Source organism: Colobus angolensis, unplaced genomic scaffold (genome assembly GCF_000951035.1).
Source record: "Colobus angolensis palliatus isolate OR3802 unplaced genomic scaffold, Cang.pa_1.0 Scaffold15, whole genome shotgun sequence".
Taxonomy (NCBI): Eukaryota; Metazoa; Chordata; class Mammalia; order Primates; family Cercopithecidae; genus Colobus; species Colobus angolensis.
The window spans coordinates 11,210,330-11,228,114 of NW_012114599.1; the positions used below are offsets into that span (position 1 = coordinate 11,210,330).

The 17,785-nt window shown below is 38.6% G+C and overlaps 1 protein-coding gene across 1 annotated transcript in view; it reads left to right on the forward strand.

The window, feature by feature from the left end:
* Positions 1–17,785, forward strand: part of ATL2 (atlastin GTPase 2) — an 87,654-nt gene that overhangs the window by 54,098 nt on the left and 15,771 nt on the right. The window contains exons 3-8 of the mRNA XM_011936032.1: positions 10,207–10,341; positions 10,588–10,692; positions 13,908–13,958; positions 14,583–14,639; positions 15,949–16,041; positions 16,127–16,194. Coding sequence (XP_011791422.1) covers positions 10,207–10,341; positions 10,588–10,692; positions 13,908–13,958; positions 14,583–14,639; positions 15,949–16,041; positions 16,127–16,194 — 509 coding nt within the window. The remainder of the gene's footprint in view (positions 1–10,206; positions 10,342–10,587; positions 10,693–13,907; positions 13,959–14,582; positions 14,640–15,948; positions 16,042–16,126; positions 16,195–17,785) is intronic.

Below are 17,785 nucleotides of genomic sequence, written 5' to 3' on the forward strand. Positions count from 1 at the left end.
AATGTTCATGGAATTAGTGATGATGATGATTCTTTGATTTCTGATATTAGTTTGTCTTCTCTTTTTTTTCCCCCCCTCTCTCTTCAATCAATTATATTGATCTTTTTGAAGGACCAGTTTTTGGTTTCATTAATTTGATTTTTCTGTTGTGATTTTCTGTTTTCTTATTTCAGTTTCATTGGTTCTTGCTCTGATTTTATTCATCCTACTTTAGGTTTATATTGGTCTTCTTTTCCAGTTACGTGAGGTGGCAGCTTAGAGTATTGGTTTTAGAACTTTTTTTCTTTCCTCCTCTATGCCTCTAATGTTATAAATTTCTCCTCTAATCACGGTTTTTTCTTTCCTACTGTATGCATCTAATGCTACAAATCTCCTCTAATCATGGAAACTTTAATAGGTTTTATTTTCATTTTCATTTAGTTCAATGTATTTTAAAATTTCTATTGAGATTTCCTTGATTCCTATGTTATTTTGAGGTGAGTTGTTTTAAACTCCAACTATTTGGGGAGTTTTCCAGCTGTGTTTCTGCTATTGATTTCTATTAATAGTTCAATTCTGTTGTGGTATGAGAGCATACTTTGTATTATCTATTCCTTTAAATTTTTTTTTTTTTTTTTTTTTTGAGACGGAGTCTGGCTGTGTCACCCAGGCTGGAGTGCAGTGGCCGGGGATCTCAGCTCACTGCAAGCTCCGCCTCCTGGGCTTACGCCATTCTCCTGCCTCAGCCTCCCGAGTAGCTGGGACTACAGGCGCCCGCCACCTCGCCCAGATAGTTTTTTGTATTTTTTAGTAGAGACGGGGTTTCACCGTGTTAGCCAGGATGGTCTCGATCTCCTGACCTCGTGATCTGCCCGTCTCGGCCTCCCAAAGTGCTGGGATTACAGGCTTGAGCCACCGCGCCCGGCCACCCTTTAAATTTTTAAAGGTGTATTTTAAGGCTCAGGGTATCGTCTACCTTGGTGAATGTTCTTTGTGAGTTTGAGAAGAGTATGTATTGTGCTGTTGTTGAATGAAGTGTTCTGTAATGTCAGTTAGATCCATTTGATTGCTGATTCTGTTCAGCTCAACTGTGTTACTGGTTTTCTACTTGCTGGGTATATCAGCTACCTATAAAGAGGTGTGAGGTCTCCCAGTTTAATAGTGGATTTGCCTGTTACTCTTTGGAGTTCAATTTTTGGTTCACGTATTTTGGTGTAATTCAACTCTAACCTTTGTTCAGAAGTCGTTTTTCTCTTAGTTTGAAAACTGCTTTGTCTGTAATTAACATAGCTATTCTAGCTTTCTTTTGATTAGTGTTGGCATGGTATGTCTTTCCCATACCTTTACTTTTAACCCGTGTCTTTGTAAAGTGGGGTTTTTAAAATGGATAGCATATAGTTGGCTCTATTTTTTGAAAACCCACTGTGACAATTTCTTTTTTTGAGACAGAATCTTACTCTGTCACCCAGGCTGGAATGCAGTGGTGCAGTCTTGGCTCACTGCAACCTCCGCCTCCCTGGTTCAAATGATTTTGCCTTAGCCTCCTGAATAGCTGGGATTACAGGCACCTGCCACCATGCCCGGCTAAGTTTTGTATTTTTAGTAGAGACAAGGTTTCCCCGTGTTGACTAGACTGATCTCGACACCTGCCTCGGCCTTCCAAAGTGCTGGGATTAGAGACGTGAGCCACTGTGCCCAGCTGACAATTTCTTTTACTTGGTATATTTAAGTCATTCAGATGTAAAGTGATTGTTGATATAATTGGATTCATAGCTGCCATGCGTGTAATTGTTTCTGGTGTTTTTTTGTGTGTGTACTTTTTTTTTCTTTTTTATCTTCCCATTTTTTTCTGCCTTCTCCAATTTTAGTTGAACATTTAACTTGATTGCATTTTCTGTATTCTCTTAATGTATCTGTTAAATGTGTTTTTTTGGTGGCTGCCTGGAGTTTGCAATATACATTTACAACTAAGCTAAGTGCACTTTCAGATATTATACTGCTTCATGGATAGTGCAGTTACCTTAGCATAGTCCCAGTTCCTCCCTCCTGTCTTTTATACATTGCTGTCATTTGTTTCCCTGATCTATATACTATAACCATCTAGAAGATTTTATTTTACCTTTTTATCCTTCTCTGACATTCTTTCTCTCTTTATGTAGATTTGAGTTTCTCACCTATATCATTTTCCTTTTTGCTAATGTATTGGCGACAACCTTCCTCAGTTTTTGGCTAAGAAAGTCTTTACTTCTTTTGTAGGATAACTTTACTGGATACAGAATTTTAGTTTGGAGGCTTTTTTTCCCCCCCAGCTCTATAAACATTTTACCCTATTTCCTTCCTGCTTGCATGATTTTTATTTTGTTTTGTTTTTTGAGATGGAACCTCACTCTGTCACCCACTCTGGGGTGGAGTGGCATGATCTTGGCTCACTACAAGCTCTACCTTCCGGGCGCAAGTGATTCTCCTGCCTCAGCCTCCCAAGTAGCTGAGACTACAGGTGCGGGCCACCACGCCCGGCTAATTTTTGTATTTTTAGTAGAGACGGGGGTTTTGTCATATTGACCCAGGGTGGTCTTGAACTCCAGACCTCAAGTGATCTGCCTGCCTCGGCCTCCCAAAGTGCTGGAATTATAGGCATGAGCCACCACACCCAGCTGCTTGCATGATTTGTAATGGGAAGTCCAGTGTAATTCTTATCTTTGTTCCTCTATAGGTAAAGTGTTTTGTTCCTGACTTCTTTCAAGATTTTTCTCTTTGTGTTACTTTGCAGCTAGGCCCGTGACATACCTAGTAGAGATTTTTTGGTATTTATCCTGCCTGGTATTGGCGACATAAATAACTTTCTGTCTAACTAAGTCTGTTTACGTTGTTGTGCAGCCATTGCCACCATCCATCTCCAGAACTTCATTCCCCAACTGAAGCTCTGTGCCCATTAAACACTAACTCCCCATTTCGCTCCCCCATCCCTTGGCATCCACCATTCTACTTTCTGTCCCTGTGGATTTGACTAAGCACCTCATATGAGTGGAATCATAGAATATTTGTCCTTTTGTGTGTGGCCTATTTCGTTTAGCATAGTGTTTTCAAGGTCAAAGACACCTTTTAAACACCTATCTTCTTCCTGGATCAATTTCCTATTTTATAATTCTGAAATATATCCAAGTCTGGTTCTGATGTTTGCCTTGTCTTTTCAGTCTATTTTTTCTTGCCTTTTGACATGGCTTGTAATTTTTTGCTGAAACCCAGACATGAAGTATCAGGTAATAAAGACTGAAGATGTAGCCTTTTATTATGAGATTATATGTTAATCTAGTTAGGAGATGGGCCATGTTTAATGTGTTGTGTAGCTGCAGATCCTAGAGGTTTCAGTTTCTTCCTGCTCTCCCATTGTCTTTGGGATTTCCCAAGAAATTTTATTGAATTTACTGAACTCTGTGTCTTACAACTTTTTTATTTATAATCCACTGTCATTATATTGGAGCATTGTTGATGAGGTGGTAAAGTGTAGGAGAGCAGAAGCATCATATGTCACCTTATGGTTAAATCTTAGTTTTATTTTTATTCTTTTTGAGACAGAGTCTCCTTATGTTGCCCAGACTGGTCTCGAACTCCTGAGCTTAGTCTCCTGAATAGCTGAGACTACAGACACACCACTGCACCTGGCTCCTTAGTTTTTTAGTGGGCCTGAGTCCTGGTCTATGACTCTTTTTTTTTTTTTTAAAAAAAAAAAACTAGACAGGAAGCCTAGATGGGGCTGGAGTTGGCTGATTGCTCCTCCCTAGGGTCAGATAAAGCTCCGGTAAGGTAGTTTTCTCAGGAGGGCAGGCTTTTGTTGTGGGGACTGCTGTGTGTGTGTGTGTGGATTAGATAGATAGATAGATAGATAGATAGATAGATAGATAGATAGATAGATAGACAGACAGACAGAGAGTGGTTACTTTCCCAGGGTTACTTCCCCTCCCTTGTCAGTCATGAGGGAAACTTTCTTCCGTTATTACTTTGAGAACTTTGCGGAGTTCTTTGAGATAATATTCAGGAAAGTGTGGGGTTTGCTAAGACTCTAGGGTTTTTAATGCTTAAACTAGTGCACTCTCAGCTTCTGACAATTCATTCAAATTGTCATTTAAGTGTTCCTACCAGTTGCTGCAGCAGTTGCTGGTAAGCTGACCTCAGCTCATGATCCTTTGTGTTAGTTTGTCTGTCATGATTTTGTAGGGGTGGTTTGACTTGTGATCTCAATTCTTTGATCTGAGAAAGGAGAGTTATTGATTTTTCAGTTTGCTAAGGTTTTTTCTTGTTGTAAAAATGGGTCTGATGACTTCTAAATTTTTACAAGAGAAAGTTGAAACTGGAGGTCCAGTGGAAGACTCTAAAGTCAAATCTCAGTTTAATTACGAGGTGTATGCTCCTTCCATTTTGTTAGCCCTCAAGGGCACCTTTTTTGTTTTAATTGTGGTAAGATATACATAATGTAAAATTTACCTCTTTAACCATTTGTAAGTGTACAAACAACTTCAGTGGCACTAAGTCTGTTCACATTGTTGTGCAGCCATTGCCACCACCCATCTCCAGAACTTCTTCATTCCCCAACTGAAGCTCTGTGCCCGTTAAACACTAACTCCCCATTTCTCTCCCCCATCCCCTGGCATCCACCATTCTACTTTCTGTCCCTGTGAATTTGACTAAGCACCTCATATGAGTGGAATCATAGAATATTTGTCCTTTTGTGTGTGGCCTATTTCATTTAGCATCGTGTCTTCAAGGTCAAAGACACCTTTTAAACAGAACCTTCTATCAAAATATATTAAATTCCTCTTTAGCATGTACCTGAGTTGTTAGAGTTGTCCTTTTCCTGGGCTCATGACATAATTTCATTGATTTGTCCAGCCCCAGATGGAAGGAGTTGGGTATGGGGTGAGGATGGGGTTGGATAAGATGTTAGACAGTTTTTAACTATTTTAAAGTCAAGTGTTTTATAATTTGTTCCAGGACTTGCAGAGTGTTCTCACATATTCAAATGAAAATAGTACATACAGTTGGTGGTTAGAATGTGTACAGTATTTATTCTGTCCATCAGTTTGGAGGCTGAGTGTTCATAACCTGTCTCCTGAATAGGTACTAGTTTTATACAGATGAAGATTTTCATTTGTGGTGGTGTGGGGAATGCCATGCAACTAGGGAGGGTCTCGCTTATTATTGTAGTGCTACTTGGATCTTAATTTCATCCTTTTTATTCCTTTTGCTCCTAGTTGTGATGATTTATGGCTTCTGTATGAACCTTTATTTTTCCAGCCTATCCATTGTGAAAGGGAGTCAGCTTGCCAGCAGTCAGGAGCGGGTGTGCTCTGATACATGTAGGCCTGGCAGGAGGACCAACACTTTGTTTGATCACTAGAGCCCAGGAGGTTGAGGACAGTGAGCTATGATCATGCCACTGCTCAGCAGCTTGGGCGATAGAGCAAGACCCTGTCTGTCTGTCTGTCTGTCTGTCTCTTTTTCTTTCTAACTAAATAAATAAATGTTTACATAGTTGTTTCACTTTGTTGCTAGGGACTGTACCTTTCCTTTGGCAAAATATGAATTTGTTTCTTACTGTTTAGAATAGGTAAGTTTTCTTTATTGCTGATAATTATATTATATAGGACGTCTTTTTGGCAAGGGCTGTATTTATTCACTATTTGATTATACTTAAACTTTAGGCTGGGCATGGTGGCTCTTGCTTGTAATCCCAGCACTTTGAGAGGCTGAGGTGGGAGGATTGCTTGATCTCAAGAGTTCAAGACCAGCCTGGGCAACATAGCAAGTGAGACCCCATCTCAAAAAAAAAAAGAACTTCTGGTGATTTTAGATTGCCTTTGGCAGTTGAGATTTATTCTGTAAGTACTCATTTGTTTGTTTGTTTTTTGTATTTCTGAGTTTTGAGGCTGTTGTCTCCATAGTAGTAAATAGTATCAGATTAGTGTTTTCAAGTTTTTAGGTTTGCTTTTAGTAAATTATCACAGCAAATAGGGTCTGTTATCAGCAAAGCTGCCTCTAGCTCCCAGTAAAATTCTCTTTGAGGGCAGGAATGTTTATTCTTGTTCACTGTTGTATCCCTAGAAAAATGGCTGGCACATGGTAGATGTTCATAAATATTTAATGAATGAATGACTGTATTTTATGAAAACTGTCAGTATTCACTATGTTAGAGAAATTATAGACTTTTACAAGTTTTGAAGAATCTGATTAGTTCTCTGATTTATTTTTTCATCTTTGTTGTTGCTGTTGTTAAATAGAGACGGGGTCTCACTCTGTCATCCAGGCTGGAGTGTGGTGGTGTCATCATAGCTCACTGCAGCTTTGAACTTTTGGGCTCAAGTGATCCTCCTGCCTTGGCCTCCCAAAATGCTGGGATTACAGGTGTAGCCACCACACTTAGCGTCTTTCATCCTTTTGCTGACTAATCAGTTTAGTATTTTTTTTTTTAACACTTCTATTCCAAGGTAACTTAGGAAGAGATGATACATAGTAGATTTTTATGAGACACCAATTCCTTTTAAAGTTTCTTTGGAAGAGGTGGCTAGAAAACATATAAGCCTATGATTTCAGTCATCTATACTTTTAAAAATTTATTTTTACTGTCTTTATGTAATTGTTTTGTTTCTAGGAATAATAACAAAGATCATATTTCTTCTGGATTTATTACCCATGCTCAAAAGGGAGTACATCGAAACTTATAAGTAAACTTTTTTGTTTATTTAAGAAATACTTAGAATACCTACTACAAGTCAGGTGCACTATTCTCTGTGCTGGGAATATTTGTAAGAATGAAACAAGTACAACTTTAGTGAAACTTACGTTCTTGTAGAGGAGATAGAAATAAGTAAAATGTAGAGTAAAACCAGAGTTCTCTTAGAGGAGTTATTTGTGTAGGCTGTAACTTTGAGAAATCATAAATTCATTAAGTACCAGATTTTTTTTTGATACTGTGGGAGAATGAGATTCTCCATGTGAGAACTTACAACAGTGCAAGGCACTTTGATAGGAGCAGTTTGGTGAACAAAGATGATTCTTTACAGCCTTTGCTCTCAAGAGACTCACATAAGAACTGCAAAACTATATAAAGGTAACAACCATGCAGTATCAATAATATGCTTTAACAGTACAGAAAAGTTGAAGTTTCTTGACTGCCGGCTGAGTCTAGGCAGACAGTAGGTGGAACAGAGATATACCTAAGCTAAACAACATATGCGTTTGGGGAATGGTAACTTTTTTTGGTATGGTAGAATCAGGAAGATGTGTGTTGAGATCTGTGGGGAATATCAGGAGCACAGACAAGAAGAGTAAATTAAAGGTGGTGTTATCAGCCTGGGCAACATGGCGAAACTCTGTCTCTACAAAAAATACAAAAATCAGCCAGGTGTGGTGGTGTGCACCTGCAGTCCCAGCTACTTGGGAGGCTGAGGTGGGAGGATCACTTGAGCCCAGGAGGATGAGGTTTCAGTGAGTGCTGATTGGGCCACTGCACTCCAGCCTGAGTGACAGAGTGAGACCCTGTCTCAAAAAAAGAAAAAGAAAAAAGGATTCTTAATGCAGCAGATCTCCAGATGGTCTTATTGGTAGTGGGGAGCCACAGATGACTTTTCAGCAGGACAGTGGCACGATTACATTTCTTGTGAACATTCAGTGACTATGGAAAAATGGGTTAGAGGATAGAGCAGGAGTTGCATAGGGACCAATATGAGGTATCCAAATATGCAGTCAAGGGGCAGGATCACCAGTGTTGCCTATCTGGGGAGTGTCAAAATAAGCTTCTGAGTCCTGTGAAGGGTGCCTCCTGAAACACAAGTCCATCATATATACTGTGAATGGAATTGTCTCAGGTGGCAGCCTTCTGACCAGCATAGATGAGGTCTTTAAGTTGAAGGTATTGAAAACTGAAGAAAAAGAAATGAATCCAAGAGAAGTTTGTAATTGATAGGATTGGTCGTCTACTGGGGATAGGAGTTTTGTGGAATAATAATAATAATGATAATTAAAGATGGTTTGAAGTTTAAGGCTATGTTAGGTGATGGTCTGGATGATACTTTTTGTTTTGTTTGAGACAGAGTCTCTCTCTCTTGCCCAGGCTAGAGCGTAGTGGTGCAATCTCAACTTACTGCAATCTCCACCTCCCACAACCCATGTGAAACCCGGGTTCAAGCGATTCTCCTCCCTCAGCTTCCCAAGTAGCTGGGATTACAGGCATGTGCTGCCACGCCTGGCTATTTTTTTTTTTTTTAATGTCTTTTTAGTAGAGATGGGGTTTCACCATGTTGGCCAAGCTGGTCTTGAACTCCTAGGCAAGTGATCCACCTGCCTCAGCCTTTCAAAGTTCTGGGATTACAGGCGTGAGCCACTATGCCTGGCTGACACTGTTTTGTTTTTGTTTTTGCCACTGTGTGTCTGCTTTTAATAAATTATTTCGTTCCTCATCGGTCCTGTCTTAAACGTCTCTCCACTCTTAATTCAGTCTTTGTAATTTGTTTTAGACTAGATATCCAAGCTTATTAGAAGTATTTCTGAAACAAAGGAATTTTTCCTGTGGGGTACATTCAGTAAAGGCTATGTGGGCTTTAAGTATACTGAAGTATAGGTATCTTGACATCTGTCAAAGGTACTCGTTTATTATGTCCCAGATTAAATTTTCTAGAAAAATTACCTTATATATTAACTTTCATATTATTTCATAATAACAATTTAGCCCTGTGGTTCTAGTTAAAAACTTTTATTGTGGAAAATTTTAAACATACCCTAAAATAAAGAGAATTGTATATAATGAACTCCAGCATACCTGTCAACATTTTGCTGGTCTTGTTTTGTCTGTTCTCTTTTTTCCTCACCTCCTGGAATATTTTAAAGCAAATGCCAGGCATATCCATTCACTACAGATACCTGAGTATCTAATAGATAAAGACTCTATTTTTTTTTTCTTAACCACAGTATCATTAGCACACCAAACAATCTTCTTGACCCTAATTTAACACCATCTAATGAGATAACCAGTTTGGGTTCATATTTTCCTGTTGGTTTCAAAAAAGGCGTTTTAAATAGTTAGTTTGTTTAAATCAGGTTCCAAACAAGTCTTGGGGTTATTTTTTAAATTGATTTTTTTTGTTTTTGAGACAGTTTCACTCTTTTTGCCAGGGTGGAGTGCAGTGGTGCGATCTCTGCTCACTGCAACCTCTGCCCACGGGTTCAAGTGATTTTCTTGCCTCAGCCTCCTGAGTAGCTGGGATTATAGGCGTGTGCCACAACACCCGGCTAATTTTTGTATTTCTAGTAGAGATGGGGTTTCACCATGTTGGCCAGGCTGGTCTCAAACTCCTGGCCTCAAAAGTGATTTGCCCACTTCAGCCACTTAAGGTGATCCACCTGCCTCGGCTTCCCAAAGTGCTAGGGTTACAGGTATGAGCCACTGCACCCAGCCTAAAATTATTTTTTAAAGAGTGTAAGCTGTTTCTAAAGAGAGCAATGCTGTTTTGACAGTCTTTCTACCTGAAACTTAGTTTTGCTTATCTGTGTAAGAACATGTTAAAATAATTGGTGTCGAGTTTTTTTTTTTTTTTTATGATTTTTAACATTTTAGGAAATCTTTCTCTCTCTCTCTTTTTTTTTTTTTTTTTTTTTGAGGCAGGATCTTACTCTGTCACCCAGGCTGGAGTATAGTGGTGCAGTCTCAGCTCACTGTAGCCTCAACCTCCCAGGTTCAGGTGATCCTTCGTACCTCAGCCTCCTGAGTAGCTGGGACTACAGGAGTGTGCCACCATGCCTGGCTAAGTTTTGTACTTTTTGTAAAGATGGGGTTTCGCCACATTGGCCAGGCTGGTCTCAAACTCCTGGCCTCAAGTGATTTGCCCACTTCAGCCTCCCAAAGTGCTGGGATTATGGACATGAGCTGTCATGCCCAGCCAGGAAATTTTTCTAAAAAGGAGGCAAGTAAGTATGACCTCACTTATTTAGAAGCCTAGAGAGTAGTAGTGTGAGCTGATTTGAGAAGATTCAAGTTTGGAGGAGACTACATCTCTACAAGAAAAAGAACCCCACATGAGATTTAAGGACTGCTTTGTAACTACTTGTTTGTTACACAGTGTTTTCTGTCTCTCTGGATTTAGCTTCCCCGTCTGTAAAATAAAGGATGGGTGATTTTTTGGGTTTCTTTTATTTCTTAATTGTGTTTTATTTTACGTTTATCCTTAACTTTGACAGGATTCTCAAAGTTGGATTGGTGGAAACAATGAACCATTGACAGGCTTTACATGGCGAGGTGGCTGTGAAAGAGAAACAACAGGCATACAAGTTTGGAATGAAGTATTTGTGATTGACAGACCTAATGGAACGAAAGTAAAATTCTGTTTATACTTTTCTACCCTGTGTTCTTTCTTGGGCTATTTTCTGATATTAGAAATCAAAACAACACAGAACTAGTAATGTTTGATAACTTTAACATATGGATTATTATGTCAAATGTATGAGATATAAGTACTTTTCTTAATTTAATGACTGATTTTCAAATTTATCATTTAATTTTTTTTTATAGTCATTTTTGGCCACTGTTTTACTAAGTATTTTAAACTCTCAAATTCCTAGGTTGCCGTGCTGCTTATGGATACCCAGGGTGCCTTTGATAGCCAGTCAACTATCAAAGACTGTGCAACGGTGTTTGCTCTGAGCACTATGACTAGCTCTGTCCAGGTGAGACACAAGAGTAAGTGGTACGATCAGTTCACATAATCATTTGACCCCTCTTTTTTTTTTTTTTTTTTCTTTTTTGAGACAGAGTTTCACTCTTGTTGCTCAGGCTAGAGTACAGTGGCGTGATCTCGGCTCACTGCAACCCCTGCCTCCCGAGTTCATTCTCCTAACCCGAGTAGTTGGGATTACAGGCTCCCGCCACCATGCCCAGCTAATTTTTTGTATTTTTAGTAGAGACGGGTTTCACCATGTTGGCCAGGCTGGTCTCGAACTCCTGACCTCAGGTGACCCGCCCACCTTGGCCTCCCAAAGTGCTGGGATTACAGGCATGGTCCACCGCACCCGGTGTTTGGCCCCTCTTGAAAATGCCGTTTTAATTTTTTTTGAGATGGATTCTTACTATATTGCCCAGGTTGGAGTGTAGTGGCTATTCATGGGTGTGATCATGCACACTCTAGCTTTTTCCTCCTGGGCTGAAGTGATCCTCCTGCCTCAGCCTCTTAAGTAGCTGGGACTATCAGCATGTGCCACCTTGTGCTGGCAAAATGCCTTTTGATTGAAGGGAAAAAAAGGAATTAAAATTAAAGAGAGCTATTTACATTTCTTGAAAGCTATTTACATTTCTTATTGGTTATTTACATTTCCATGCATGGTTTTCTGGCTTAGGATGTGAAATTTTGTACTTTGGATAGTTACAAAGGATGCAATAAACCAACAACCAGTCTCTTATTTTTTCATTATGGAATATATACTTTTTTTTTTTTTAAAAAAGGAAAAGATACCACACATTATCTGTAATTGAAATCAGTTTGATGGCTATCAGACACAGCAATATGGAGAGTATATTTTTGTTTTTTTGGCTAAAACAAACAAAAAACCCAAGTAATTAAGCTTAGAAGTCTAGTTTTTTATTCTATATCTGTGACAAGTGGTACTCAATTATTTGAACTAAAGGAGATAAAAGCAGAATAATTAATTAATGTTTAATTTAGAAAACCCAAAGAATGCTTATGTAATAATAAACAGGATTTTTAGCATCTTCATTTAGGAAGGGATAAAATCCCTTCTCTTTTTCACTTATATTCAAATTGTATTTGGTGTTCTATCAGGTTCTAGTTTCTTCAGGCTAGGCCATTTCTTTTCTGTATAATTTAGATGGATTGGACTGAATTAAACTACCACATGTCATTTGGTATTTCTTTACTTTTTCTTTTCTGAGATCATCTGTGGCTGATACATCTCTGAAAAATGAATTATTGAAGTATGGCGGTTAGGCCCAGCTGGTGATGGTGTATCAAGAAGTATATTTGCAAATATTTTTTAAAAATGGGTATGTGATCCTCCCAAGATAAGAAATTGTTCTTATCAATGGTAGATCATAGGTGATGCTGTCACAGTGTCTTGGATTTTTTTAATGCTTTCCAGTAATGTCTGGAACATATGAGTCGTCTCTCTAAGCTCCCATTTTCCTCCTTCCTCAGTTTGAAGTACCTAGCTATCAGAGTGGAGAGAAGGTTGGCTGTTAACATGAGCTAAAAGAAGTATACTGTTCAGCTTGGCTTCAGTTTATTATAGGGTTGGGATATTTGTCATTACCCACTAAGTGATGCTGGTGGGGACCCTCTAAGTCTCTTTTTTCTCTGATCTTGCAAGATGGCACAACTGTGATTCCCTTGAAGCAAGCAGAAGCCCCTCAGGTTAGCTGGCTCTAGAGGGAGTTCTCTGTCCTATAACTTATCCCTTTGTCTTTTTTTCTTTGTTTATTCAACTTTTTGATAGTAAGAGACCTGGTTTTAGACAGCCACTTAAAGCTGTACAGCCATTTTGTTGTCTGTAAAAATGAGTTTACTCATCTTGCCTGTCTTGCATGTGGTTGTTGTGTGCAGTCAGAAATGAGAGCTAAATGAGATAATGCATATGAAAGTGCTTTGTAAAGTATAAATAACCAAGAAGATTAAGATTATGATTATTTTCTTCCTTGCCTTTGAGGGGGTAAGATATCTGGCTTTCCTTGTGTAAGATATCTGGCTGATAGATAAATGTTAATTTGATCTTCTTGTGATTTATTCCTCCAACAAATACATACTGAGCATCTGTTACATACAAGACAGTATGCTAAGTACTAGTGATCTAAGTTAAATAAATCCCTTTCTCTGTTTCCTGGCTCTGACAATGAAATGATCCAGACCTGTTTTCTAAAAGCAAAGGCCCACATAGGTTAATCATGGTGTCAGAGTTTATGTTAAAAATGTTAAAATCTAAATCATCACCTCAGTCATCAATTACTTTTAAATCCTTGTTTGGAATTAGTAGCTAAGAATATTATTTTAGGTTTGCTGGCCTAAATTGACTATATTCTTGACCTCCAAGTGGTTTGGCCAGAGTATCACTTATTTGCTCTTAGAACAGATTGTTCGATCTTTGGAGTCACCCTGGTTCCTTAAGATGTAAGTTATTTTAGCAGAAGTGATATCTGTTGATGGCCACTTTTCTCCTGTGGCAGTGTAGATTACTTTATAAAGATCTGTCTTAGAATTAATGGATGAAAATCCCCCTTTCCTGAGGATGTTTAGACCCTCCTTTATCAGCTCTAGTTGCCTCCAAAAAATTCTGGAAAGGGCAAGAGTGCCACCTGCTGTTACTTTTATTAGCTTCCACAGGCCAGTAAAATTGTCATGTTGAGTGGAAGTAAAAACTGATGAGTAAGCAAACTGAGGAGTGTGAGTAAAAAGAGAACCACACTGGAGTCAGTGGTAGTGGAGGTACCCACTGAGTCACTGTATACTCTGATTGTACCAGGGAGGAATTTATCTTTGTAAATTATTGCCCCTTGTATTCACTAATTTAAAAAAATGATGGTGGAAATAACCTACACTCTTTAAAAGATGATCATATCATAACATTAAAGAGCTTTGAGAAGGAGTAAAAGAAACCTACTAGATAGCACACTTGTTTTTCTACCACTTTTAGGCCATGAATATGCATATATTCATGTTTTTTACATATTTTACCGCCACTGCTTCTTCCTTAATATTCTATCTTGACTATTGTTAGGAAAAAAGAGAAAATCCTTTTCACATGTCCCTCATCAAGATAGTAGTTAAGTGATTCCTTTGTGCTGAGGTACAAAATAACCTTTTTTCCAGAAGTAAAGTTATATACAAGCTGGGTATTCAAAACACTAATAAAAAACAAAATAAATTTTGTTTTAACAGGTGTATAATCTGTCTCAGAATATTCAAGAAGATGATCTTCAACATTTGCAAGTATGTATTTCATTTTTTAATTTTAATTTTTTGAGTTGGAGTTTTGCTCTTGTTGCCCAGACTAGATAGAGTACAATGGCACAATCTCGGCTCACTGCAACCTCCCCCTCCCAAGTTCAAGGGATTCTCCTGCCACAGTCTCCCAGGTAGCTGGGATTACAGGCATGCGCCACCGCACCTGGCTGATTTTGTATGTTTAGTGGAGATGAAGTTTCACTGTGTTGGTCAGGCTGGTGTTGAACTTCTAACCTCAGGTGATCTGCCCACCTCGGCCTCCCAAAGTGCTGGGATTACCAGGCATGAGCCACTGCGCCCAGCTGCAAGCACATGTTTCTTAAAGAAAATGTGCCAAGTATTAAAAATTTAATTCTCACTTTATTATGAATTTACACTTGGAAGCCTATAATACTGGTAACACGATTGAATGTTATATGGGTTTAAACTGATGTATGACTTCTTAACTGGAAGAAATTTTGTATGTACCTAGTGTGTTAGAAAATTAAATGTTTGGTTTTCAAATGATTTTAAAGGTTCTGGTACCTGGACCTTTGATGTAGAACAGGTTTACACATGTCTTCTTTGAATCTCTTTAGAGGCATTATTTTAACTAACTCAATTTAATAGTTATTTACAGAGTATGGAAGACTTGCGATGGAAGAAATCTACCAGAAACCATTTCAGGTAAAAAAGTTATTTTAACATTTTAAAGATTTGCCTATGAGAAGTTGTGAAGCCACCTCAGTTTGTAATTTTGGAAACACCAGGATATTACAACAGACTCATTGCTAGCTACAGATTCAGTGCAGTTGAAACTAACCTTTGGTAATGTCATCATCAGCATACTTACCAGTAATAGGCTAACAGGATAAATAGAATAAATGAATCCAGGCTAATTCTTAATGCTGTCACTTAGATTAAGGGGAGTAATGTTTCTCTTAATAGATGTTATTCTAAACTTAATAGGAAATATAAGACAGTCATGCCAATTTTTATTAAGTAGTTGAGCAGATTATGGGTGAAATATACCCTATTTGGCCTATATCATTTTTTTCTGAACTTGGATAATTTTGCCACCCAGGGGACATTTGCTAATGTCTGGAGACATTTTTGGTTGTCACAGTTTTGTGGGGGAGCTTAGCACCACTTGGTATCTAGCACATAGAGGCCAGAAATATGGTTCAACGTTTTACAGTACACAGTACAGCCACACACAACTAAGAATGAACTGACCCAAAATGTCAGCAGTGCTGAGGTTGAGAAATCTCACCCTCTATGAGAAAAACATCCTGTGAAAATGTCCTTATTGACACCAGATCTATAATCAGTCTAGATAGCCGTCAAGAATTAGTTGGTCTTGTAGTTATACAACCATGATATAAAATTATGATCTGCATGTCCTGATATACCCGTTTTTCATTTCTAAAAATCCTGTATTATTGCTTGTGGTGACTCTTTATATTTAGTGAAGTTCTTCAGTGCTGGTGATTGCTTGGTATAGGGCCTGGGAATGTTGTTTAAGTGGGTCCTTGATATAACCATGACCGGAAGTGACCGTTTGGTTACTATAACTTTTTTTTTTTTTTTTTTTTTGGCGGAGTCTCGCTCTGTCACCCGGACTGGAGTGCAGTGGCCAGATCTCAGCTCACTGCAAGCTCCGCCTCCCGGGTTTACGCCATTCTCCTGCCTCAGCCTCCAGAGTAGCTGGGACTACAGGCGCCCGCCACCTCGCCCGGCTAGTTTTTGTATTTTTAGTAGAGACGGGGTTTCACCGTGTTAGCCAGGATGGTCTCGATCTCCTGACCTCGTGATCCGCCCGTCTCGGCCTCCCAAAGTGCTGGGATTACAGGCTTGAGCCACTGCGCCCGGCCACTGTAACTTTTGATAAACATTGTTTAGGAGAGTAAGGGAGGCTTCAGTTGTTAGAGTTGTGATTTATTTTTGTAAATTTTCTTTATTGTAAAATAAACAATTTTTTTTTGTGTGTGTATAGACATTAATGTTTTTGATTCGAGATTGGAGCTATCCTTATGAACATTCATATGGTTTGGAAGGTGGAAAGCAGTTTCTTGAGAAGAGATTACAGGTAAGACCTAATTCTTAAAGAGGAGAGCATAAGCACCAAGCTAGGCAAAGGGGTGGGCTGTCCGGACTGCTGGTCACATTACCAGTATTTACATGTCGTTGGAATAAAGTATTCCAGGTTAGCCCAAGTGACTCTGTTTGTAATTGATGAAAAGTAAAGTGGTTGCATTCCTACCAAAGAAGACAGTGCCTTGAATCAAAATTAAGGATCATGATCCTTTATTCCTAAAGGTAGCCCCCCATGGAAGTACTTGTGTATTAGTCTGTTCTCACACTGCATAAAGAACTACTTGAGACTGGGTAATTTATGAAGAAAAGAGGTTTAATTGACTCACAGTTCCACAGGCTTAACAGGAAGCATGACTGGGAGGCCTCAGGAAACTTACCATCATGGTGGAAGGTGAAGGGGAAAGCAAGCACCATTTTTTTTTTTATTTTTAAAATGAGGTTAAAACCAATTCAACATAATTAGATTATTCGAAAGGCATTTCCAGACCCTACTTTTGGAAATAATTTGAGTCATCGCATTTTCTCTCTCTGGTTCATTTAGAAGAAATTAACACAAAGCACAATAGACATACTAACTAAACTCAGAATTATGTAACTGAAAAACAAGAAAGTTGTTTTGAATAAACCTTACTGAAATGTGATACATATATTCAGAAAATTGCTCAAATCATAAGAGTGTAGCTTGATGAATTTGTAAAAAAGGAACATAGCTATTTAGCCAGCACCTAGAAGCACCCACCTCCATATACCAACCCCCACCCAAAACCCTCTACCACTATCCTGACTTCTCACAGGCTTTGTTTTTGTACTTTATATGGATGGAATCACATAAAGAATGTATTTGTTTGAATCTAGCTTTTTTTTTTTTTACCCAATATTATGTTTCTGAGGTTAATCCATGTTGCATATAGTTTAATTCATTTATTCTCATTGCTGTATAGTATCCATTGAATGAATAGACAACAGTTTTTCCATTCTGCTGTTATTGGAGATTTAGGTAGTTTCCAGGTTTTAATTATAAATAGCGCATATTTTGTTAAAATTATTTTCCAGAAAAGTATTTAGGAGACTATGTGAGTTATATTTGGATAAATGAGTAATTATCTAAAATGTTTCTAAGTTTAAGATTTTCTTCCCCCCAATACATGCCAGTTTCCCTTCTCAAAATTCTGATAACTAGCATAAATCATAAACAATCACGTAGAGAGGGACCTGAAATCCTAACACATTTCTAAGGTCTTTGTACTGCGCTGTAATTTTTTTATCTTAGCTTTTACTTTGCAGGGGCTAAACTTTTTATTTGTAGGCAAATTTATACTTTTTTTTGTTTTGTTCTGTTTTGTTGCTGTTATAAGTACTTTAAAGGTAAATTCTTAATTTATTTACTGGTGTATAAGTCACAACCGTAATTCGTTATTTGGCTATTAGATACTGTGATTAACTACCTTATTTGTAGTTTTTGCTGTTCCAGGCAGCTTACTTGGGAAAAACATCTTTTCTGGTTTAAGAAAATGTGGGTTGGCTGGGTGCGGTGGCTCATGCCTGTAATCCCAGCACTTTGGGAGGCCGAGGTGAGTGGATCACCTGAGGTCGGAAGTTCGAAATCAGCCTGACAACCCTGTCTCTACTGAAAATACAAAATTAGCCGGGCGTGGTGGTGCATGCCTGTAATCCCAGCTACTCAAGAGGCTGAGGCAGGAGAATCGCTTGAACCTGGGAGGCGGAGGTTGCAGTGA